General features: G+C 38.0%; 3 protein-coding genes across 7 annotated transcripts in view; 1 reads left to right on the top strand and 2 right to left on the bottom strand.

Moving 5' to 3' along the window:
* The window catches only part of LOC109049994 (casein kinase I), a 29276-nt gene extending 21748 nt beyond the window's left edge, over positions 1-7528 (bottom strand). Inside the window, exon 1 of the mRNA XM_042722637.1 lies at positions 7025-7528. Coding sequence (XP_042578571.1) covers positions 7025-7100 — 76 coding nt within the window. The 5' untranslated portion in view covers positions 7101-7528. The remainder of the gene's footprint in view (positions 1-7024) is intronic.
* Positions 7529-7616: 88 nt separating this feature from the next.
* LOC109078775 (tRNA-dihydrouridine(16/17) synthase [NAD(P)(+)]-like) lies at positions 7617-17201 on the top strand. Of its 5 annotated transcripts, XM_042722600.1 has the most exons (15): positions 7626-7769; positions 9303-9367; positions 11575-11816; positions 11921-12029; positions 12756-12806; positions 12888-13000; positions 13241-13323; positions 13406-13509; positions 13615-13762; positions 14229-14325; positions 14443-14528; positions 14705-14871; positions 15392-15429; positions 15581-15656; positions 16246-17201. In XM_042722600.1, the coding sequence occupies exons 3-15, from the start codon at positions 11580-11582 to the stop codon at positions 16365-16367; spliced, it is 1431 nt and encodes a 476-aa protein (XP_042578534.1). In that variant the 5' UTR covers positions 7626-7769; positions 9303-9367; positions 11575-11579; the 3' UTR covers positions 16368-17201. The 5 variants fall into 5 exon arrangements, with proteins under 5 accessions (XP_042578523.1, XP_042578534.1, XP_042578540.1 ...); XM_042722589.1 differs by lacking the exon at positions 9303-9367 and having other exon boundaries at positions 7617-7769; XM_042722606.1 differs by lacking the exon at positions 9303-9367 and having other exon boundaries at positions 7632-7831.
* Positions 17202-17666: 465 nt separating this feature from the next.
* On the bottom strand, positions 17667-23795 carry LOC109050019 (COP9 signalosome complex subunit 1). The gene is given in 15 exon segments (XM_042722574.1): positions 17667-18091; positions 19527-19550; positions 19552-19676; positions 19973-20110; positions 20539-20619; positions 20754-20859; positions 20974-21068; positions 21191-21276; positions 21560-21620; positions 21714-21791; positions 21894-22029; positions 22111-22275; positions 22388-22569; positions 23348-23440; positions 23657-23795. Coding segments are annotated over 14 exon segments (1416 nt in total). The 5' UTR covers positions 23426-23440; positions 23657-23795; the 3' UTR covers positions 17667-18030.
* Between the last annotated feature and the right edge of the window lie 1480 nt (positions 23796-25275).

The following is a 25275-nucleotide window of genomic DNA, read 5'->3' as shown; positions in this document are numbered from 1 at the left end:
AATTGAACTGAGTGCATTGTTGGGGATGGCGAGATTTTCCAGTCACACATGAGTGAGGCCAGGCTGAAGAGCTCTGATTGTCCTGCCTTTTTTATCCTTTACTGGTGCATTTACAGGAAAAGAGAAACAGCTACACATCAGGTACATTGGAGGCATATTACTTTAATGAACATGAGCAAAGCCTAGACACCTGATCAGGCTTATCAAAACAAGCAAACCCCAAGCAAGGCCCATGCAAACAAACAAGGATCCATTCAACCATTTTCCTCTAAACACATTAACCAATAATTCAATAATTACTTTAAAAAGTGCTTGTTTTATTTGACACAATCAAGACTAAGGTGAATGGGATGCTTTATATTGTGCATTTCTCTGAAAATATCCCTTTGATCTTTGATCTCCCTTTCAAAGACTGCAAAGATATGTACAGTGGAATTTGATTTGCCTGGGCACATTTAGCAGAGAGAATGTTCTTCTTCCCCTATACTGACAGCACAGGGAACATGTTCAGACACATCCGCTCAATACATCAGTAAACACTACAGAAGCCCATCCTTAACACAGCTGTCTACAAGCACATGGTTCAACAGCGAATGACGCGAATGACTTTAACGCCCTTAGTGACTATCCAGTCACTGCCTATCAATCATAGTTTTGAGCTCTTGTGCCTTCCCTTTTCATCCCTTTTCCCTTTCATTTCATCCTATTTTTTTTCTCTTTAAGATAAAAATGCAATGATTTCCTGGGGAAGCCTTCCATGACGTAAGCTTGGAGATCAATAAAAGTCAGCCGCCCCCCCACCACTGCAGGCAGCTGGCATATTTCTCAACCCCCATCCCGCACACCAGGCCCAGGGCCCTCCAGAGGGATTGAGGGTTTGGCCTGAGCCTGTCTGGAGAACAAATTGGTTGCACTCATCTCATTCATGTGCATATGCTCAAATTCATTTCACGTGACCGCAAGCTTGTTGGTTTGTGCAGTGTAGAGACAGATGGATACTTGCAGTACATTGTTCAGATTCAATTCATTAGTGAGAGATCTGCAAAATAAGAATCTCTGGTAAAGAAGAAGGAATTTATGACAATTAGAGGTCAACGGATAGTGGATTTTACTGAATTTTCCAGAATGTTTGACCGATTGATCGATTTTTTACGTTTTTAACTAGTCAACTTGAAAATGTTACTACAGCATGATTCAAATTACTTTTTCTTTATAAACCCTCTAGTTAAAGATAATTCTATTCCAAGTGCAGCACACGTGAAGTTGTCAACATGATGTAAATGCTAAACAAATCACTTGTTAAATATCTTTGCAAAAAAGATCCAAAAACTACAGTACAACTACATATTGTACAAACTTGTCTTATACATATTATGTGTTCAGAAATAATACGAGGACAATTCTTTTAGAAAATATCAAAAGTCAAGGTAAGTCCAATTCAAAATGACTGAAGGTAGGCTATAGACTTTTATTAACTATATATTTTGCTCAAAAACAACAGCAGCTTTCAGCCTGTCACCATGATGCAAACATGAAATATCAGACGTACAGCAGTAGTTGTTTACAGGTTTTTTTATTCGATTGCGCTGATTTTCCACAGTTTTTTCTGTGTAAGTATGGATGTGTTTGACTGTTGCGCTCTTGTCTCTTGCAGTGTCTCATGCATGAAACACCATTCTAAAAACACTGCACTAAAGTTAAAAGTTCACTCCCATCTTCTTGCATGTTTTACTTATTTGACTGCCCTCATCGCATCTTTTGTCAAGACGAAAGCGCTGTGTGAATGACGCCTAGTGCTAAATTTATGGTCCTTCACCGAGCACGTCACACACGAGCAGTTAATCACACGCACCGACGTGCGGTTGGATCTTTCTTTTCTCTTTATTGTTATCACCGACATATTGTCAAAGTGTCTAATTCTAACATTTGCTAAGATTTCTATTCAAAATCGCGATTCCTAAAAAATAAAATTCAAAAACAAACAAAAAAAAAAATCAATAAATTCAAATTAATTGATAAAATCGGAAACATCGCCCAGCCTTACGTTTATCTAATCAAAATAACCAAATATGTTAGTCACACACTGGGCAAAAGCGCAGCGCCGAGTCTAGGACAATCACAAGTATTGCGCACACACACCAGACGCGTTGCGTTCAGTTCAAGCGGCGGTCCAAAACAATTTATTTAAATCACCAACCAGGCAAAAGTTTACTTAAAAAATAAACAAAGTGGCAAGGATGAGTTTGAAGTTCAGGGTAAAAAAAACCAAGAGCAAATGGAAAGAGAAAGCATGATCTATATTACAGCTCTCTATATAGACTTTATTAGAGCCACAGAAAGACAAACGTTTAACTGAAAAATTTATTTTACAGCCTAGGGTGAACTCATTAGCCGCGTTTCCACTGTCGGGCTTAAAGCGGGCGTGCCAGGGCCAGTCGGGTTTCCACTGTCACTTCCGGGGCTTGATCGTGCCTCGTCGGGGCTTCCTCGGGGCCAACGGCCAGGGTTTTTTGGCCCGACAAAAACCTTGGGCCAAAGCGGGCCAGCTGGGGCTAGAGGAGTGGTTATGAACAAAGGCGGAGTTTCTTCGCGTCTGGAGAGCGTCAGCGCCGTTCATTTCAGAAAGATAACAGCTATAACATCAACATTAAAAACTTTTAAAAAAATAAGTTGAGCTCAAAACTCACTTTAAGTCAGCAGCGAGTGTTTGAAATAACGCGATCCGATGTGGATTATAATCACCATAAAAGGCAGAAATATTTATAAGCGATGCAAAAGACTATGCACACTAAACAATAAGCATGGTAAATGCAACCACTTGGAGAAATCAGACGTCAGCTTCTTATTCTCTATCACAATTGTGTATTTATTTAGTAACATATTTTATCTGTCATAAGTCTCGTCTCGAGAGTTTAGCTCCACGTAGCATGTCATCAAAATATAATAATGATTTTTGTTCGGGAGCTTTTATAAAAATAGAGCTATTATCATTCATTCTAAATGTGACATGTATAGGCTACTGTGGCTACAAATAAACAGAAACAGACTGGTTAGTTTATTTTTTCTTTGATGCGTTTCCTAAAAATAAAAAATTTAAGACTGACATCTTTATTTAACCTAAATCTGTAATTACAGTTATTTAATTTTATTTATATAATTCATAGACATATTTATATCATTTCATATCATTTGGTTATATAATAATCATACACACAATTTGATTTAATAATAACCCAATTTAAAGCAAAAACTGAATGTTCTGACAAGCTTTGTGAAATTATACTACATGCCTGAATGACACAAACAGCAGAAGCTCTGAATGAGACGCATATTCACTCTCTGACAGCAGGAGACGCCTCTGGAACACCAGATACGGACCAGATACAGCGATTCCTGGGTTACTGCTGTAAACAAAGCTGCTGCACTGAAACGCTGCTTTAATATGAACTATACAGAGACGATATGAGAAAAAAAAAATACCACATACACTTTTCAGAAGACAGTCAGCTCCCCTCAGAAACACATTCATATAAACCGCCAAATCAATATTGAGGATTTTCTTCCAATAGTTTGTGCATCATGAACAGTGAGTGATCTCCCTACTACAGTATTTTTCTCTGTGCGTCCGTCTTCAGCGTCTCTGGCCTTTGTTAATAAATGACATTTTGGAAAATGATTGCATTGCAACACAGTTTGTGCAAGTCCAGAACAGAGAGTTGCAATAAGGCAAAAAACTGCCGGTTGCCGATCGCGTAAAGGCCAAAGTATAGCTCGGTCGTCTGCGCACCGTCGACATTACAGTACGTTATTTTCGTCATCAAGAGGGCTTGTGGACAGCCATGCACCCCGTGGTACTGCACATGTGTCGAGCTCATCTGTCCCGCTCATCTGCGGTTGAGTATACTTTTGAAACCTGTGCAGACACGGCTGTGCGCGAGGCTGAAAGGAACGCTGAAAAGTGTACCTGGGCCTTAAGTTCGGTCATCCTACACACACGTGACTGACCACTCGCTCGCACCAACAGGAGGAGGAGGAGGGGTCAGTGTTACTCTCTACACTGCACTCAGCCTGAGGGATTCCTACTCTTTCAGTCTCTGAAGGGAGACATGGAAAACAGCGCATACCGCAGGAACGGTATAATGGAAAATATTAGTGGTTTTGAAACCGTGAAATTTTCAAATCGCGGTATACTGTACCTTTAAAATGGTAATCGGCCCATGCCTATTTGGGACAGATAAAATGTAATTTAATGGAAAACTGTTTGTGTCACATTGCTTTAATCGCTTGAGGTAAAACTAATGTTTATGTCCTATCATCCTTGATGGCAAATCAAATCACAGCTGTTCTTTCTTCATTAATGCAGCATCTAGTCAACAAATTACTATATAAATGTGTAAACATCCACTATAGCGTACACACGTTTAGTTGTCGATGCTTTACATCCACATCTGAAGGGTCTCGCTCTGTGCAGCACGCAGTGTCACGTGTCAAAACAAACAGCACGAGGTGTTAGTAATTTCCGCCTTGTACTATATAATGATAACGGACCCCTTTCAGCAATCAACTATCAGGTGTTAAACAACAATCAGGTCTATCGAATTTATTATATATTATTATTATCAATTTTGAAAACGGTCGTGCTGCTTAATATTTTGTGGAAACTTTGTAATCTTCTTTAAGAAATAGAAAGATTAAAAAATACATTTATTTTTTGTAACAAATGTCAGTCATATATTTCAATTTAATGTATCATTGCTGAATACACAGTTAATTTCATGAAATTTGTTAAACATTTGAATAAGTGTACATGTTCAATTCCCATATTTATAAAATATCCAAAATTGACCATTGTTTATATAAAAAAAAAACATTTCCGACACAGTCCAAAAACCCATAAGTTGTTATTTACTGAAGACAATGGAAACACATTGCGCCACTGTGCCACTAAAAACACTCTTGGCTGCATGATTCGACAAGCCACAAGACAGCCCCATGTTTTCATGAGAGCTCTGTGAGTATTTCCTCTTCTCTGGTTCACGTAGGCAGGCCGGTGCTGTACTTTTTAAGAGGCTTGGTAGAGAGAGCATGTGTTGTTGATCAGGTCAGTCTGGCCTCCTTCAGCCCCAGCTGGAGTTTGTCAGGCTCTGCCTCCCCAGGTATGGGGATATTGGGAGTCTTTACATAAGCCCCTTAGTGCATAGATGAACACGGCTGTTTCCAGTACACCAGCTGAATCACCACTGTTGCATAACAACATTTAGGCACTTGGTAATTCACACATTTGGATTGTACTGTTGACCATTAATGCTACAGAGATGTGTATAAGATGTGTATCCTAACTCTAGAGTGTACAGTCGAGGCATGCTCTGCTCTGATCGAGCCATCCTGCAGCAAACAAAAACAACGTTTTTATGTAAACAGCCACACAAAAATCAGCTGATCTTTTACTTCCTACTTTATCTGCAAACTTCAATGGACTTCTGCATTAAAAAAAAGTTTGGGTAATTTTGCAAGAGCATACTGGGCGACTTATCTATTCAGATTTAGGATCTTGCTTTGGAAGCAGTGGTTGTTTTTTAAGCCGTTTCTGGAGAGAAGTACAGAGATGAGGCGTGGAATATTTCTCCACCAAAGTACTGCAGAGAACGGTTCACAATTAACACAACTCTGCCCAGCGATGAGATCACTGCACACAACTCCAACTGCAAAACGAAAACGAAGGAGTTGAGCAAGAGCACAAAGCTCATAAAACCACAAGGAACCATATGCATCCCAAATTGCAATGCAAAAACTTTTTGCATCACAATTCAAACAATAAAAGCCTGCGCAGGATGCTTCAAAAGAAACTGGTACTAAGCCTAGGACCATATACATAATAACTGGCAGCCTTCAATAACTTTATTGTGGTGACATAAGAGCTTATGAGAAAGGGACATTAAAAGGCAGCTGCCTACAACAATAGCAGTTGCCTCAGGCCTCCAAAAACCAATGATGAAAGCAAATATTACATCACCATTTCTTTTCACAAGACCCTGTGGAAGTTAAGCTAAAACTTGCACGCGAAGGGAACTTGCCAAGTTCTTCAAGTTGCGCATAACAGTCCTTTTCTAAAAGTTCTTATAATTAAAGACCTCTAGTAACACGAGGAAACAACTCTGAAGTTGCAAGTATCTGATCACACATGCTACAGACAGCATGCAATACTAATGCTATATGTGTGTGTTTACTTCCTCTTCCGTCAGTCATTTCATTGTCAGACCTGACAAATCAGTGAGACATAACACAAAATAGCATACATATAGTGTAGCAAAGTCTTTAAAAGGCAAAAAAATAACAAGCTGACTGAAAATATTAGATGTTTAACCCACAAAATACAACAAAATACAGGCTAAACTCACAATAAGACTGTCTTTGATAGGACATGCCAGGACATAGTAACTACAAATAATAATTTCAAATTTGAGACTCCTACACATCCTTGAAACAAATTATGAACATAATGACACATTAAAATGCAGCTGACAGTTCAGCAGACAAAAAGCAGAACAGTGTATTTAGGAATGGCAAAGCTGATCTGGGACTCACAGTCTCTTCGGTGTTTGTTTTATGGTACTAGTACAAATGTTGATATACAGCAGTTTTGTAGACAATATAATTTATAATAATATGTAGTCCATAAAGCATAACTGGTTATGCTGGACTGCCTGATTCTGTATTTCCACCAAAGAAAAGACTTGATATGACGTAACACTGATAAAAATATTTATTTACACACAAACACGGGCTTAATGTCTGTTGAAACTAACCTCCAGTGTTAAACTAGCTGGATATCTATCAAGATAGCGCTGGTTAGTGAGGGGTTTTCGAGCAATACTGAATAAACTTTCAACAGCAGCTGACCGAGGGACACTAGGAATCCACTGGACGTTTCAAAACAACATAATGATGTGCACTTTTATTAAACTGACAGACAACACCGACTCTCTCAACAAATAAATATAAAATACAGTGAACAATTGCTTACCCAAATAAATGTCACCAAAGGATCCAGAGCCGATTTTCCTTCCCAGTCTGTATCGGTTTCCTACTCTCAGCTCCATGATAAACGGCTAAATAACAAAGCTAGCGATAAAGCTAGCTTTAACGGGAGTGATTTGAATTATATATGTTCGGAGTGTTTAAAAAAAAAACAACGAAAATCCGTTCTTTGTTATCCGTCTATTCTTCCGTCTCTCCCAGGCAGAATCCCCTTGTACAGCCTGCTAGCTTGCTAATTCCCTTCACAGTATAGCTACCCGATTTTCACCAGTCGTTTTCTAACATTCCGAATCGGGAAATATCACAATATTAGGCTTATTAAAAAGAGGAACGTGTGAACTTTATGCTCTAGTTAATTTTACCCTGAAAAAAGTCTGTTTAAAAAAGGATGAAGGCGGATTTTGAGAACGACTCCCGTCTAGCTCCGCTGGCCCTGAAACTGCCGTTCACTCTGTGTATCTGCTTCAACAGACGCTCCATCAGCGCAGTGATCCAGGGCTGGGGTGACGTCACTTCCCCTAGCAACAGCGGCCCAGTGGAAAAATCCTTGGTTAAAAGACAACAAACCGTCTGCGGATATTATTTAGTGATAAATCGGTTAAAATTTTGAAACACCCATAACCTTAGTTCCACTGATATATGAATAATTTTTATTAAGACTTAGTTAAGGGTTTTATTAGAGATATTCCCACTAATACGTCTGTACAATGTACAGGGATGTAAATCAATGTGTAAGTTAGTATAAATAAACATTTAACGTTACACTGCTGTTCAAAAGTTTGGGATCAGTAAGGTAAGTTTTTAATGTGTTTTAAAGTGGCTGCATTTATCTGACCAAGAATACAGAAAAACGTTATGTTGTAAAATATTATTACCTTTTAAAATATTGGTTTTCTATTTTAATATACTTTAAAATATAGTTTATTCCTGTGAGTCAGAGCTGAATTTTCAGCAGCGTGACTCCGGTCTTCAGTATCACAGGATCATCCTTCAGAAATAATAATAAAGCATTCATTTCTGACTTTCAATTAATAAATGAATAAAACATTACCGACCCAAACTTTTGAACGGCAGTGTACGTATATATGTAAGTCAGGTGATAAATTTGTTTCTCTGTTGTAGCCTACTTATAGTTCAATACTAAAAATGACAAAGTTTACATCAGCGGGTGTTTATTGGGTGTGTTCATCATAATGTTTCAGGAAGATAACTTGCAAAACCAGTTTGTGAAGTTGAAACTTATGTTAAACACATAACTGACATCTTATCTCTCTTTATGTAATCAATTAAAAATAGACTTAGGACGGAGATAATAGGTGTACAGTAGTTCCAGTGGCCGGTTGCATTGGTCTTAGACTAGTCTTAAAAGTTAGTCACCTAATTTTTTTTCTGCAAGACTGGTCATAAAGTAAAGAAAAGTAAGACTGGTAACCACTTGGTTAACTGCTAGTTAGTCAAACTAGTTCTTAAGACACAGTCTTAACATGGTGACTTTGTTAATGCAACTGGCCCTACTGCAAACAATTGTAAAATGAATATTGATTGGGATTAAAGTGGTTTAGATCCTTTGTTTGTTTATTACAGTAGACTTGCTTCATATAGCAGCTCTGAATATGAGCACCTACGTTATTAAAATATTAAAAAAAGCAATTTCTAATCATCAGAAATATCATCTAAATTCCAATTGACTTAACAAGCATGAGCAAAGCATTATGGGAAAATTATTCTGAAAGTTATGCAGAGAAACAAGTAGTTGCCAAAAGGCCATAGACTAAAACATCAGAGAAAGCATGCAGTCTTGCAGACTGATCATATCCACAACTTTACTTTATTCTTCATATTGAAAATAGCAGCTGAAAAGGTAAACACTAACATAAAGCAGATGATTTTCTCAAATCAATATGAAGCTTATAAGGAAGTGGAAAGAGTCAACAGTTACAAGAACTTGTGTAGATAATGACTAATTGGCGTACATTTTTGGCTGCTGATAAGAAACGCAATTACATTTATTTAAATTACAGGTACTACTGAATAGCCTTTTTAAAGTTCAAATGTAAGCTTCATTTAATTCATATTTCATGAAGTCATGTTTAGAGATGCAGCTGTACAATGTAACATAACAGGATGCAGTTAGTTGTCCTAATGCGTTAGATGAGAGAACAATTTTTACATTTCCTTGGCTGTATGTTTTGAGAAACAACTTTTCTAAGTATCTTGAGCCCCCTTTCTGAAACATGATCATTTTTCTATGATAACGCCCACAGGATCTGGTGTTGTATTCAGTGGACCATGATTGGTCAGAGCAGAGCCAATGCTTGAGGCTGTATAGGTGAGAGTCACGTGACTGAATTACTCAGCTTTCCCTTGCATGTGCTCAGTCACGTTGAGAGCAATGCGCCAGGAAACACTGTGAACGCCCACTTTAACAGCCATACCACCTTTATTAAAGAGCTCTAGCTTCAGCACACTGTATTAGTGCAGCGATAAATAATACTTCATAAGATCTAAACCGAGGAAAACAAATGCATTTACAACGAAGAGTTGACAAAACAGGAATGCTCTTAAGTAGATTCTAGTTTAACTGGTACTTTCTGTAAGAAGTGTTTTCACCAGTGCTCTGTCAACACAAATGTCCTGAAACACGAGGAAACAATTGCATGCTTGTTGATTCTATTATTAATAAAGGGAAGTGTCAAGATAACATATCACAGGCATTCTGTATTAACCATAAACACAGCACATCTCTAAGGGCTTCTTAATGTATTGATGTTTTCAACTCAATATGATTTATTCAACTATACATATAGATTGATTACAATACAACTGCTCTAAAGACCATATACTATAAAAATAAAGAAGTATATTAGAAAAATAAAAATCAGTTGAACACTGATGAGTGCAAAGAAATGTTTTTCATGGTTAATTCTGAATATTTTGCTATTTAATAATATTTTTATTAATATTACATCCAAGTGGCCTTTTATCATAGAGGCCCCATTGTACTCTTACATAGTAAACAGCATGTTTAGGGGGGCAAATAGTAGAAAAGGTACAATATTTTTGTAAAATGAAGAGTAAAAATAGCAAGTGTGTGTGTGTGCGCGTGTGCGTGGTTTAGTTATAACCTAATATTATGGAGACAAAATGTCCTCACAGTCACAAAGATGGCAATATCCAAAATCCTTGTCCTTATGGGGACATTTTTGGTCCCCATGAGGAAACAAGTTTATAAATCACACAGAATGAAGCTTTTTTTTAAAACTAAAAATGTCAGCTGCTTAGCTGGTTGGCTGGTTTTAGCTGGTTTAAGCTGGAAGTAGCTGGTTTTAGTTGGTCTCCCAGCCTGACCAGCTAAGGAAGTGGCCAAAACCCCTCTAAAACCAGCCTGCTGATCAGCTAAGACCAGGCTGGATGACCACTTAAAACCTGCTGTTTTTTTTTCAGCAGGGAGAGGATAGAAAATACAGTTTGTACAGTATAACATTACGTGTATGGAGAGTAGTCATGTGAAAACCATGCGTGTGCTTGTGTCTGTGTGTATATATTTGCTTTACCAAAACAATGTGGTTTTTTATCTTTATTGAAACGTTGTCTTTTTTATCTTTTTAAATCATCTATACATCCTCTATATTTTTTAATTAATTAATCGTGAATGGCAAAGACAATAACATCTAAAAAGTAAACTAAACACAGGACAAGAAATAGCTTAGAAAGAAAAAAAAAACAACATAACGGAGCGTAACCCTACAAAATGATTAGGTCGACACTGACATCTAGTGGTCAATTATAGTACGGACGTAAAAGTATTATTTCACCTAATCTGTAAATACTTGAAAGAGAAAATTCGAAACAAAACAGGTTTTTAAGATTCTATATTCCAGATTGCCTTACTGAATTCCTTCCGACAGACCTTGCGCAAACATGGATGTTGGGTATATACGAACACGATACAAAGAATATACACATTATAAAGACGACATGACTGATTTTTACATTTTAACAAAAACATCATTTACAACCCACCCACTCAGCAGTTATTCCAAGCGGTGTAATATCCTGTAAGAGCCCCCCGGAATAAATCAATAGGTTTATTGTTTCCACGCGGATGTATTTCACCGTGACACACACAATAGTTCATGTGCCGCATAGAGCCGCTGTCTGTGGCTGGATCATAACCTACTGTAAGTGCTTGCTCTCGTCTCAATACGAACAGTTTTAAAAGAATGACAGCTAATGGCATCTCCTAGTTAACATATAAGCTCTGTCAGTGTGTTTGCCTTTCACAGTTTATTTCTTCAGGTATGTAACACAAGTCATTACGTGGTCTCAGACTCTTTAGTTTCTTTTGCTGAAACACATTACCGGAATGTTTAGTTCTGGACAGATACAAGATTACTGCTAATCAAACTAACGTGTTATGTTAATTTTAGGGCGTACAGTTCGGTGCTCTGCTGCTAATTTAGACAAGCAAGCAAATATTATCCATGTCTGTGAATGTATGATTTCATGTAGTCATTGTGATTTCATCCTGTGCAGGCAGCATGACGAAACCCCGTGGGTTCGAGTTCTGGAGGAGCACACTGAAGGGTGCGCGCTACGTGGTCGCGCCTATGGTGGACCAGAGCGAGCTCGCGTGGAGGCTGCTGAGCCGCAGACATGGCGCAGAGCTCTGCTACACGCCCATGCTGCACGCACAGGTGTTCGTCAGGGATGCCAACTACCGGCGGGAGAACCTGTACAGCGAGGTCAACCAGGAGGACCGGCCCCTCATCGCACAGGTGGGTCTCTCCGTCTTCTTTGGCATCAGTAAACACAAGTACACACACACCATTCCCCAGACAGTGTTCATATGGAGAGTGAGTTATTTACTATCTCCTTACAGTTCTGTGCCAATGATCCCGAGGTGTTTATCCAGGCTGCTCTACTCGCCCAGGATTACTGCGATGCCATCGATCTGAACTTGGGCTGCCCACAGATGATTGCAAAAAGAGGTACCAAAACTCAGATGACACTTCATTTCTGTTGTATGTGAGAAATAAACCACCATTCACAAGAACTCTTTTTTGTTTTTTCCAGCAAGTTTACTGATTTCTATTTCAAATAGACTTTGTTCAGTTGAACTCTATTCCTTAAAGAATCCTGACACTATTCCAACAAACATAAACAGCATGACTGTTTTCAACATTGATAATTGTAAGAAATGTTTCTCAAGCATCAAATCAGTGTATTAAAATGATTTCTGAAAAATCATGTGACATTGAAGATTGGAGTAATGATACTGAAAATTCAGCTTTGACATCAGAAAAATAAAAAAATATATATATTTATTTTACATTGTAATAATATTTCACAGTATTACTGTTTTAACTGTATTTTTTATTTAATGAATACATCCTCAGTGAGCATAAGAGACTTCTTTCATAAACACTGAAAAAGTCTTATTGACCCCAAAACTTTGAGCAGCAGTTTTTTAACATAAGACGTTTTTAACATATGACGAACTATAAATATTTGCTTCAATTGTTCACTGAAATCTCAAATTTTAGCGAAATGCGTCCCTGTTTTCCTGGCACGGCTCATTTTTAAATTCTCTGCTAGAACTCACTGAAGAAGGCTTTCAGCCGAAACGTTTGTGTTCTGTCCTGCTGGTGGTTAATATGAAATAAAACGCAAAAAGAAGTGCGGATCATGGTTTTATATACTAAATTCTCTCCTAGGCCATTATGGTGTATTTCTTCAAGACGAGTGGGACCTTCTTGAGAAAATGAGTAAGTTGTCTTATTTTAATAGCTCGGTGCAGATGTGAACCATGTAGAGAATGTGTCTCATTCAGATGCTGTTGTTTACAGTTAAACTGGCTGATGAAAAACTTGCCGTGCCCATTACTTGCAAAATCCGGGTCTTCCCAGAGATTGAGAAAACTGTGAAGTATGCCAAAATGCTGGAAAGGGCTGGATGCCAGGTAAAGTGTTCCCATTGCTTCCCATTAGAGCAGATACTTTTGTTTTAAGTGCATGTGGAGTGTCCTGGGACTAAGCACCTTTCTCAGGAGTGAGGCTTAGGTCTCTTCAACCTGGAGCTGATCTGTAAATGTTTGTTATACGAGCTGTAACCACTACATTACTTCAAATCTCATTCTAATGCAATTCATATATTCTTGAACCAGCTGCTGATGCTTTGGTATCTTTAAAATGTTTTACAGCTCCTCACGGTTCATGGGAGAACTAAAGATCAAAAGGGGGCTTTGACAGGCATTGCAAGTTGGAAGCACATCAAAGCTGTACGGTAAGAGATACAACACTTGCTACTGGCTTTGACCATCCTTAGTGTTTTGTCCTGATGGTGGATCTTTATTGTACTTGTGTAGGGAGGCTGTAAACATTCCCGTTTTCGCCAATGGAAACATCCAGCACCTGAGTGATGTTCAGCGCTGCATGGAGGAGACTGGAGTACAAGGTGTCATGAGTGCAGGTAGCATCTCTCCTCATGCAAAGAGAAGATTCATAAACGAACTCATACAGAAAGAGATACTTCGTAATGCAGTAATATAAATATATGAACACATTACTTTCACAGAAGGGAATCTCCACAACCCTGCCCTGTTTGAAGGCTGTAGTCCACCTGTGTGGGAGATGGCTGAGGAGTACCTGGAGGTTGTGGAGAAACACCCACCCTGTAGTCTGTCTTACGTCCGTGCTCACATCTTCAAACTGTGGCACCACACGTATGTTCATTCACAGTTGATGCTTGACGCTGATATTTCACTGTTGCTTGTGATTTTACACTCTTAATGAATTAAATATACTACCATTCAAAAGTTTGGGGTCAGTAAGATTTTTTTTTTTTAAAATTTATATTTTTGTTCAGCAAGGGCACATACAATTAGTTAAAAGTGACAATAAACAAATAAATATTAAGCAATATAATGGTTTTTAACATTGATAAGAAGAAATGGATGTATCTGGTAGTTGTGACACTGAAGACTGAAGGAATAGCTGCTGAAAATTCAGCTTTGACAGCACAGGAATACATTGTAATAATATTTTATGATATTACTGTATTTTTGATCAAAAAAATGCAGCCTTGTTGAGCATAAAAGACATCTTTCAAAAAGTTTAAAAAATCTTACAGACCCCAAACAGGAAGGTGAAATCCATAATAATAAGTATGTCTTTTTTTTTTTACAACAGCTTACAGATACATCAAGACCTGAGGGAGGAGCTGGCCAAAGCGAAAAACGTAGCTGGGGTTGCAGAGGTCAACAGACAGCTGAAACAACGTTGCCAGGTAAAGGAATTTTGTTGATTACGAATTCTTCATCAGTCCAACTTTATTCCAAGACAGAAAGATTTATTACATTAAGTGTATTTAATTTTCTGAAGCAGTTGCTTTTTACTGTTACAGGAGGAGATGGCTAAAGATGAATCAGAATGGACTCGGACTGATCTTCCCTTTCCTCACTGGATATGCCAGCCTTACGTCAGACCACCGTGAGTCTGTGGTCTCAGTAAAACAGTATAATATCAGTCATAATCTTGGACACTTACTAAATGGGTCAAAGCCAAGGTTCAAAGAAAAAAAAAATCTGTCCATCATAGACATAAACTAGTTTGAATATAACAGTGGTTATATTGGAACTTGATTGTAAGGCTGGAATATTTTGCAGGCCCAAGGATCCAAACACTGAAAATGGGCAGAAAGCACCAGAAACAAAAGCTGTGAGTGTAAAGAGGGCACTGGAGGACAGCGACGGATCCAACGACTCCCTGTCCAAGAACAAGCAGAAGAAGAAAGCCCGTAACCCCAACAAAAACTTCTGTCCAGAGCTGAAACGTAAGGCTTATCCCAATACTTCCTAAAGCCTGCAGACCTAATGGGACCTAATGGGGCCACAGTGCACATTAATATGACCTGCAAAAGATGAAAAATGCAGTTTATAAGAAATACACTACTATTCAGAAGTTCGGGGTCAGCAAGATGTTTAAAAAAAAATAATAATTAATTCTTCAGTGTCACATGATCATCATCATATGCTAATCGCTGATCAAGAAACATTTCTTATTATCAATGTCAAAAACAGTTGTGCTGCTTAATTTTGTATTGATACTTTAATGAATGGAGAGTTCAAAAGAACAGCATTTATTTGAAAGAGAAATTTTTTGTAACACTATAAATGTCTTTACTGTCACTTTTGATTAATTAAATGCGTACTCTCTGAATAAAAATACGAATTTTTTTCAGAAATGTTACTGACCCCAAACTTTTGAACAGTAGTGTATTATCATTGAGATATCGGCTAACATTTCTTGATTAAGGTCAAGTAACATTGTCTTTACCTCCTTGTGTTCTGCAGCTAAATACATTAAGTGTGAGCAATGTGGAAACCCTAAAGTAAGACTTTTCTCTTTTCTTTCTTCTGTTTTATGGGTTTGATGTGCTCAGTCTGTGAAAGTGTTTACAGAGCCATTTCTTGTGCTTTATAAAAATCTTAAATTCATAGATGTAAACAAGGCAAATTAATTTTACTTTGCTCCCTCAACAGGGGAACAAGTGTGTGTTCAGCCTGTGCCGTGGCTGCTGCAAGAGGAAGGCTTTCAAGGAAGTGGCTGATTGTCCTGGTTAGTTTAACCAGCTGTTTTACGGTGTATGAACCGCAGAGCGACTTGATCAGTAATACTCACAGTAGCTTCACAAGTTAGTTTGGAAATGTTTAGTGATTTAATACTGTAAAGAATGGGGCATTAGGATTTAATTTGCTAAAATATTTTATCGTTGTGTTAATTTTGAGCCTAATATTTCGTTAAAGAGCCTAAGAGAAAGTCACATTAACTTGCAGTGGGGAAAATATTTATTTGATTTTTTTTGCACCAAGTACTAAGTCAGGTTTTGCTTAGGGATCAAATACTTATTTCACTCACTGAAATACAAATCAGTCTCTAACATTTATTTAATGTGTTTTTCTGGGTTCTTTGGTTGGTATTCTGTCTCTATCCATTAAAATAAACCTACCATAACAATTAAAGATCCTTTATTTCTTTGTAAGTGGGCAAACTTACAAAATCGGCAGGGGATCAAATAAATATCTTCCCCACTGTAAAACAAAATCGTTCCAATGTTATGATAGTCTCCTTACCAGCATGTATCTAGTAATGTCCTACAGCTTCTACAAGACTAACTGTTTGCTCTCTGTTCATTGCTGGGTTATAGGCCACGGATTGAGATTCAAAACCAAGGCTTTGAAACAGTGTAACTCAGATACGGGAGGTGGGCAGTCCAATGGGAAGCCCAACAGTCAGACAGTTTCCACTGCTGTCCATGATCCATTGTAAAGCAGATGTGTGCAGGATATGGGCAACCGTGACATGACCGTGACTGATTTATCACTTAACATTGCTGCACTGAATTGGAAGTACAAGACTGCATTTGTGGCCAAAATTGGTTTGTCACTGTTGGTATGTGATTTGGATCCACATCACACCAAATGAACTGAACATGCAAAGAAACAGACGCAGAAAAGATCAGTGCTTCTGTTACTTAGGCTATATTTTGATAAATACTGGGAACGTGGCATATGAAGCAGCCGCTCCTACTGCACAAACCTGCACTGCTCCCTGCTCACCTAAGATAGAGGAGCTGGACTTTTATCTTGGGACGCTCTGTGGAGATACACTGATGGACATCTTCACTCAAACATTATTCGAACTGCATTTTTACTATATTTATGGTCTTCCAAAACGAAAGATATGGCAGATTTGTATGTTGCAACCACAATCAAACATCTTTGACTTTTAATGCATTTTTATATATATATATTTTGAACATGTACATTAACTTTTACTCTGAGATCTTTTAATTACTTTCCTGTATGGTCATGATCATTGTTACTATTTCACACTCATACTGACATTCATTTCAGAGATGTGGAAAGTTACACTACAAAGATTCCTTACCCAGTGAATGTGTTGTTTTTTAAATATGTTGTCTGATTCTGATACCTTACCACTGATCTATAATAGTTGTATATAGACCAGTGTACCTTACCCTTATTGCCGTGATTGTATTGCCTTTGTCATTCTTTGAGCGTTTCAAAAAAGTATGCAACTCCAATACAACTTTGGTTCAATATAGTGATATTTTCTTCTTATTATAATCCAACATGTTTATTTTTCCACACCTTACTTTAAAGCATCAGGACTCAACTCAGTCCCTTATTCTAAATATGTGGGCCACTTACTCAGAAAACCCCTTCAATGAATCCGACACTGTGCATAAATGTAAATATGTATACAGAGCTGTGGTTATTCTGTGTGGGGTTTTTTCCTCATCTGTTCCTTGGGCTTAGTGTTTTTTGCTCAAATTTTGAAGTGTTAAAATTAGCATTTGTTACTAGGTATAGTTTATTCAAGGCCATAAAAGCAAGTAGTCTACTATTGTTGAATGTCTCTGACCAGTTTCTGATAATTCACTGGTGTAACAGTCTTACTTAAACAGTAGAACACAACACAACAGAGAAATAACTAAATGTTATTAATCGGATGATGCTGAAATCACTCTAAAGAGTGTTTAACTCAGTCTTGCATTCCCAGCTGCAACACAAGAAACAGAAAAAAACTTTCCGGATTGAAGCATCTTTTTTGAATGTATGTTTATTTTAAAAGCATGTTTTGTGATGAGGTTTCTCAATGTGTAATCAAGGTTTGTCACAAGATACAGAGGAAAGTGCATCCTTTACAAAGAACAACAGGCCAGTACAGCTTAAGTGCCGCGTTTCGCTTTTTATCTTTTTTTCCTTTTCGTTTGAGCAACAGGGTGTGCTTGTCTTTAATACAGACAACAGATATCTTCTTCCCAACTTAAATAAAGTCTTTAGATTGTGATTTTTCTCTCTTCAGCAGGGAAATAATTGATTTCTAAACAGGGGCCTAAGATGCGGCAGTGGCCCCGTGTACTTTCCTAGGAGAGGCATCTGATCGAGTCTTCACATGTTGGTGCTCATTCGTGTTTGGCTGTTGGCAGATGTGAGCTCCCCTTGACTGCCTTCTCTTGGAGGGGACTGTGAAAGAAATGAGAGGGATCAGTGAGAAGCATCACTTACAGCAGGAAAAACAGACTGGGAAGGAAACGCATGCTGGTGTAGTTGAAGAATGACAGATGAAGACTAGGGGTATAACAACCATTTTCATTTCTCTGTTCTCAAATTCTAATTGCTCTTTTGCAGGGAACAGAACCTCACAAGATCTCAGAGAGCTTACAGTTTTTCCATACATATTAAAAGGAACTTGCATCTAGTTGATTGCCTAAATGCAATAAGCTAGTGGACTGATCTGAAAATATTTACAAGATGAGCTCAATCAGCAGCATTTGTGGCATAGTGTTGCAAAAAAGGTTCTGCTGAGGCATTTACAATGGATGAAAATAGGGCTAATTTTTAATAGCAGAAATCCGAAGCTCATTTCATAAAAGCACTGACATTGACTCTTCAATTAAAAAAAAAAATTATTATTTGAGCTATAAAGTTCTCGTCATTTTAGGGTTTATGTTATGCTGTACTGGCAACAAAATTGTATCTACGCTACAATTCAAAAGTTTGGGTTGGGCAAGCATATTTGAATGTTTTTAAAAGAAGTCTCTTATGCTCATCAAAGCTGCATTTATTTGATCAAAAATACAGTAAAAATAGTAATATTGTCATACTATTAGAACTTAAAATAACTTTTTTTAACTTTTATTTCATAATTTATTCCTGTGATGGTAAAGCTGAACTTTCAGTATCATTACAGCAGTCTTCAGTGTCAAATGATCCTTTGGAAATATATACGCTGCAAATCAGCAATCAAACAAGCTGATCTGATGCTCAAGAAACATTTCTTATTATCAATGTTGAACACAGTTGTGAGGCTTTATGTTTTAGTGATACATTTTTTTCAGGATTCTTTGGTGAATAGAAAGTTCAATAGAACAGTATTTTCTTCTTAATGACTCCAAACTTTTGAACTGAAATATAATTTCACATAGACACTATTCATGTTATATTCTTTTTTTGGTTATACTGCTAAAAAAAAAGCAAGTACTTTTTACATTTTTTGGATTGGCCCTATTCATTTCTATTCTAAGTGCCTCACCGTGACCCAGATTTTTTGCTTTTTTTAAAGAGACACAAGTGCTGATAATTGATATTAACCTAAAATGAACCTAGAATATTCATTTAACATTTACTTAGTACAACAAAACTCACATGCAGTTTGCTTATAAGTGCAGTAATACAGCTGAGGCTCCTTTATACGAGTCATTTCAATCAGAAGATACAGCTTCATCTCACAGCATCACAATGTTAATGACGCATCCTTAAATGTGTAACTGTTTTAATAAATGCAGCACTTTGATACTGACTTAGAAATACAGAGGGGCTCTGAGACACTCATGCTGAAGGGAAGGAGATGGTCAGGTGATGGTGAAGTGAAGAGCAAAGCAGAGCGAGGACACATTACCCTGGGGACCCTGTTACCTTGACGTATCTGATTACGAAGCACAGCTGCCCGCAAGATCATGGCTTTTGCTCGTCTCTGGAACTCTTTGCCCATCTGTAGAGACTTCTCAAAGGTTGTGCTTCTCTGATCCACGTCCCTGGCATACAGGATCTACAAACACAGTTTCAATTCACCGGTGAAACTCCAGTTTTCATACATTTTAATGCATAATCTTGCCCAAAGGCTGTTTCTAGAACAGTTTTTGGTTTTATCCAAAAAAGGCAACATGGTGGGTGTTATTCAAGGTAAGGGGCTCAATGACCAAGAAAGAGAAATGTGGATTATAAATATAATTCAAGGTATTGTTACCAAAATCAGCTAAAGTATTTTAGCTTAGCAACAAGAAAAGGAAACACTGTTCCAGAAAAAGACATGTGAGGGTAACAAATGAGAGAGTGCAGTCCTGCCTTGCTGTGGGAGTCGATACGAGCATTGATCAGGCCCTCCAGGATCAGCTGGGTCAGTTCGTCCTCCAGAGCTGCCACTGTGGTATTGAAGGCCACGGCCATTTTGTTCATGTCTGCTGACACATAGGGGCTAAAGTACTGCCAGTGGGAAATAAAAGACAAAAGTTAATCAATTGGTCATGTAAATGCAACTACGCTAATACTTTAGGAGCCAATATTATCTCATGGTCATTACACTTTCAACTTTCAGCATTCCATATCAATATAACTACTGTATTGTAAGCAAGGCTCAAAAACAGGGATGACCTGATGTTCATTGATCATGTGCATGTGTCAATATGCCTTGCAAATGTATACGTCCAGTTTTCAGCACATACTGAACATCGCTGTTGTGAATTCTAAATTTTTAAAGGGATAGTTCACCCAAAAATGACAATTCTGTCATCATTTACTCATCCAATTGTCATTTTTGGATGATCTATTCCTTTAAAATCAGATTAAGTTGAAGTCATGGTTCGGCAACTAAATAAAATTCATAGACCAAACCCACATATCCCTTTACGTACCTGTATGAGGGCTCTGTTCCTGATTTGTGTGTACAGTGTTCTTACATGAGGGGCCAGATACATGTCTAGGAGGAGATTATCCTAGAATACAAAAATAAACACTATGAATAAAACACATGAATCACAATTTCAACTAAACTGATAACAGAAAGAATCAGTGTCTGAAACTTTGCTAGATCAAGACTTAGCAACGGAACACACATCAGTAAACTTACCTTCATTTCATCCAGCATTTTCAGACAAGATGCATACTTTGACTCGTAAAACTTGAAGATAATATCACGGACTTGTGGTTCCAACTCTAAAAATAATTTAAAGGAGCTAAAAAAACAAAGGGCGAGTAAAATTAAATCAATTCGATTTCATCCACATGTAACCAGTAACGATCTACCTCGTGTTAATTAAGACACCTAGTTTGAAAGTGAAAAAGTTCACCTGCTCGAGATGACATTTCGCTGCAGTTCCTGTCTGTCAAATGTAGCCAGGGCACACAGCCCCCCATACACTGCTACATTACTGGGGGAAAGTAGCTAAAGAGCAAATAGAGCAGCTCATTACACCATGTAGGAAAACACAGCATCTTATTTATATTTAACAATATTATTAGAAATATCTGGTGTGGCATTAGAACAAGGCTGAAAATGACACCTACCTCAGGGAAGTCGCAGTGGTCAAAGGAGGCTTGCAGGAAGCACTTGGCAGCCGGTTTGTACTTTCTTGAGGCAAGTTCTGCCAATCCTGTTGTCACAAGAGAGAGATGCTATCAAATCACAAAAGAGGTCAAAACCATTTTTACATGACATACTGTCCAAATCACAGGAATTGACTAAAAATGTGACGACTATAACAACACAGTAATGCAAATTTCTCACACACACACACACACACACACATATATATATCTAAATACATTATATGATTGTATACACATTGTAAAAACATACTAAAATAATGATTGTATGCATCTACATTTTAAAGACAAATACACTTAACATAGATGAAATACAAATAATGTACTTGCCTGCAGCACATTTCAGTTTAGTTAGAACAGCTTGGTTTTGACTATCTCTCTCTCCTCGTTGCTAGATTGCAGAGATATACAAAAATCATAATTGTAGATTCACTCTCTTTTGAAATTTTGCGGCTTCATAACCAGGATGAAAGGTTGATCCTACCTCTGCTATCTCTGGAGTGGATTCAGCCTTGCTGACGTAGCTAAGTACATGGGACCAGTTTTGGAGGTAAACGCTAACCTATAAAACATTCAGGTTGTTTGGATGAGTTGTTAGAGACTGCCTGAATTTTTAAGCAACAACAACAAAAAGAAAATTCTGCTATATGCAAAAGGTCCATACCTTGATAACATTAAGACACATGTTGATGACATGTTTGGCGCTAGTGCAGTAGTCTCTGGCTCGGGAGTAGCATTTCAGGGCATTGCTGAGGTCACCACAGTCAAGATAGTGATCTCCAAGGTCATCATGACCCCTCCTGAACACATGCAGATGTAAAACAAAACCAAAGGCACAGCATCACAGACAATAAAGAATGAGACATTCAGTGTGGCCTTACCTTATGCTTTCTTTGATGGAGTTTCCCTTGTAGTTCTTGAGGTCGGTGTCCAGCTTCTCCAGTTTGAGCAGGGCTTTTTTCCTGGTGGATTCTGCCCAGGCTGTGTCGAGAGGAGGGGGTTCAACTGCCCCCTCCGGTACCGCATCTGGGACACCTTGCACATCCCTGTGTTGACACAATTATTAAGCTTTTAGTACGACCTTTGTCAAAGTCATACATGTAATGTTTCCATGAGGAAACCATGTTAGGTTGTAGAAAAGACATGAACTTGAATTGCCTTGTGGCTTCAGTGAGTTTGCGATGGATTTCTTCGTAGACATCAACATTAAAGGTTCTTTGGACAAAGGACAGGGCCATCTTCAGTGCTTCCACTCGTAGCTGGGGGCAGTGGTCTGCAATAAACTGCAGCCTCTCGATCCTCATCAGCCCACTGTAACTGGAGGCATACTGCTCTAGATCCTGCAAATGTTTTTAAAAATAAATCAGCTTTCAAGAGTCCAACAAAAAGTAGTTATGTCAAAACAGCACAATATTGATTAGCAAACAATATGATGGATGCCCATTATTTTATACTTAGATTAAATGAGTATTAGAGAAAGGCAAAGGTAAAGCAGTGTTATTACTGAAACTAAAACTACTAAACTAAACTAAAACATTTGATCATTTAAATAAAGCTGAAATAAAAGAATACATATTAGATGAAAAAAATAAAATAAAATAAAATTAGATGTGTTATGGATAGATATGGAAATATTGAAAATAAAAACACAAAAGCACATTACGAGATTACTCAAACTTAAACCAACATTCACATTAAATGTGAAAATATAAAAAAAGCTACTTTAAAATATTAATAAATACTACAATAATATATGAACAATCCTAAATTAATGAGGTAAATATTTAATGACGCTAATAATTTCAAGTCAAATGTAATCTTTAGCAAATCTCAAAATGAAAATCATTTGTGCTTTAAATTATAATACTGTATTAAAAACACTTTTTTAATATTAAATTATTTTAATATATAATTTTAATATCTGCCATTTACTGGTTACTGGCCAGAATCTCTACCAAAGAGTACAACTTTTTCTTTGATTCAAAAAACGATCAAAAAAGAGAGAAAATTTAGATGCTGCATGATATTTTGTTAAAAATAATTTAAAAATAAGGTGTTAATGATTTGGAAAAGTCAACAACTTAAAGCAAGTACACAATTGTATACAACGATACATACCAATGTCGGGTTTTCCACAACATAGTTGCTGTCAGGCGCATTCTGCTGGTCTTCCTGAGGGTCAGCATCTATCTGCATGGGCTCTACAGACCCCTGTCAATACAGGAAACACCACGTTTAACACTCTACACTGGAGGACAGTATTCAAGTGTACGAGACATAAACAAAATTGGACATTTTTAAGAAACCAATATCCTTACCACCAAAACCAATCTTGTGTAGAAAGAAAAACATAATGCAACAACACTGAGTCTCAGCTCCGAGGCTTCAGATGGCCTCACATCCTATTTGCCTTCATTGTGTGGTTACCTCCAGTGAGTATGATGAGGAGCTTGAGCTGTACACATGGAAGCCGGTAGTAAAATCCACGAACAGATCAGACACGCTTCTTTGACCGCTGAAGTTCAGCTCAACCCATGAGGACGAGGCTGATCTGACTGGCCAGTTCAAGCTTTCCCTGATCCTGCCCTGAACCTGCCCTTCAGCATCCTGCTGACCTGACTGAAAACGCTCCTGCAAGAAGGCGCATGCTTATAAAATCACACCGGGGCGGCGGCAGCTCCGAGACTAGAACATGTCGAAGTTGTTGAGCTGAACACATAAATATAAACCAAACAAATGGAAGAATGTTTCTATTTTAGAAGTGAGGATTTAAAGGTATTCATTATATGAAAAAAGTGGCAGCGACAAGTAAACACTGTCTCCGTACATGCAACATTTTGATGCAGATTCGTAACCACAAAAGACACCGAGAGGGAAACATTCCCACTCATTTTCATCTTACTAATAACAGATTCTTTAAAATAGCATTATTCCACCGATCTTGATTAAGCAGTTACAATGCACAGTTATTATAATGCACAGTTTCATAAACGACAGTCTGATATAACTGAATGTGTCTAGGGTTTCTAAAATTGAAATACTGCTCCATCAAATATGAGCAGCTCCGCAGTGATTAATCATTTTGGTCAAGTGAACTAGATCAGGCTTAAATTGAAATATCCAGAGGTCTATATTCATATCTGTAAGCAAAGAATGGAGGCTGAGTCTCAAAACCTAGTGAGCTGCAGTATTTTAAAGCCTCATATGAAGTCGTGGAACACCTGAAGGATGACTAAAATGCGTTCCAGCCAGGCAATCTACTATGTTTTGAGACACAACCTGAATTTCAAGCACACTGGCTGATACAAAACAGACAGCTTGCTAACGAGGTAGCTTGCTAAACACACTTAGCCGGCTAAAGAAAGTTTCTACCCGAGTGTTTCACAAACAACCCCAAGAAAACCTACTGGGCCACTTTTGGTGTAAACCAAAACAGCTCTGTTGGATGTATTCATTATGGAAAATGCATCGGTGTCGCTCTTCGGGCGGACAGAGGCGCGCTGCAGCTAAACTTGAGAAGTGCCTGTCGCGTCCTGAGGGCCGCTCTGACTTACGAGCTCATGCTAGACGAGCTAACAGCCCTCAGCGGAGGAATTAACACTGTCAACAGAGGCACTTCAACTCGGTATGCTTCTTCTTCCTGCTCTCGAGTTGTGGAAAACGGTGAAAAGGCATTTAAAGGCGCTAATTTACCTGAAAGTTAAAGACCTGCACGGGTAGTGGCATCTCCTCCTCCTCTGCAGAAACAGAGCACACAAACACATCCGGGGCATGAGAGTGCGCGTGGTCGACGTCTTGCAGCGCGGAGACGTCACTACCTTGACACCTCGCGACTCTGTTATGCGGGTGCTAAATTCGGCAGGTTGAAGGCCATGAGATGGGTCCTGGCTTGAAACATTAATACAGAAGAAAACACATTTACAAGTCCCATTCTAAAACGAGTGGCTGATTTTTATACTGAGACACCGTCTGCTGTTTGGTCCTGAATACATACGTTTCCTAATACATTTAAGTAAAATTGTGTAAATTCTGTCCACCCTCTTTAT

Source organism: Cyprinus carpio, chromosome A3 (genome assembly GCF_018340385.1).
Source record: "Cyprinus carpio isolate SPL01 chromosome A3, ASM1834038v1, whole genome shotgun sequence".
NCBI lineage: Eukaryota > Metazoa > Chordata > Actinopteri > Cypriniformes > Cyprinidae > Cyprinus > Cyprinus carpio.
This window is presented reverse-complemented; position numbering and strand designations above follow the sequence as displayed.

Bases quoted from the DNA above. Each gene is read 5' to 3' on its own strand.
- LOC109078775 (XM_042722585.1), top strand. From the start codon at position 11,144: ATGTATTTCACCGTGACACACACAATAGTTCATGTGCCGCATAGAGCC. The intron at 13,763-14,228 runs GTATGTTCATTC...TTTTTACAACAG, and splicing joins TTCAAACTGTGGCACCACAC to CTTACAGATACATCAAGACC. The intron at 15,430-15,580 runs GTAAGACTTTTC...CTCCCTCAACAG, and splicing joins AGCAATGTGGAAACCCTAAA to GGGAACAAGTGTGTGTTCAG.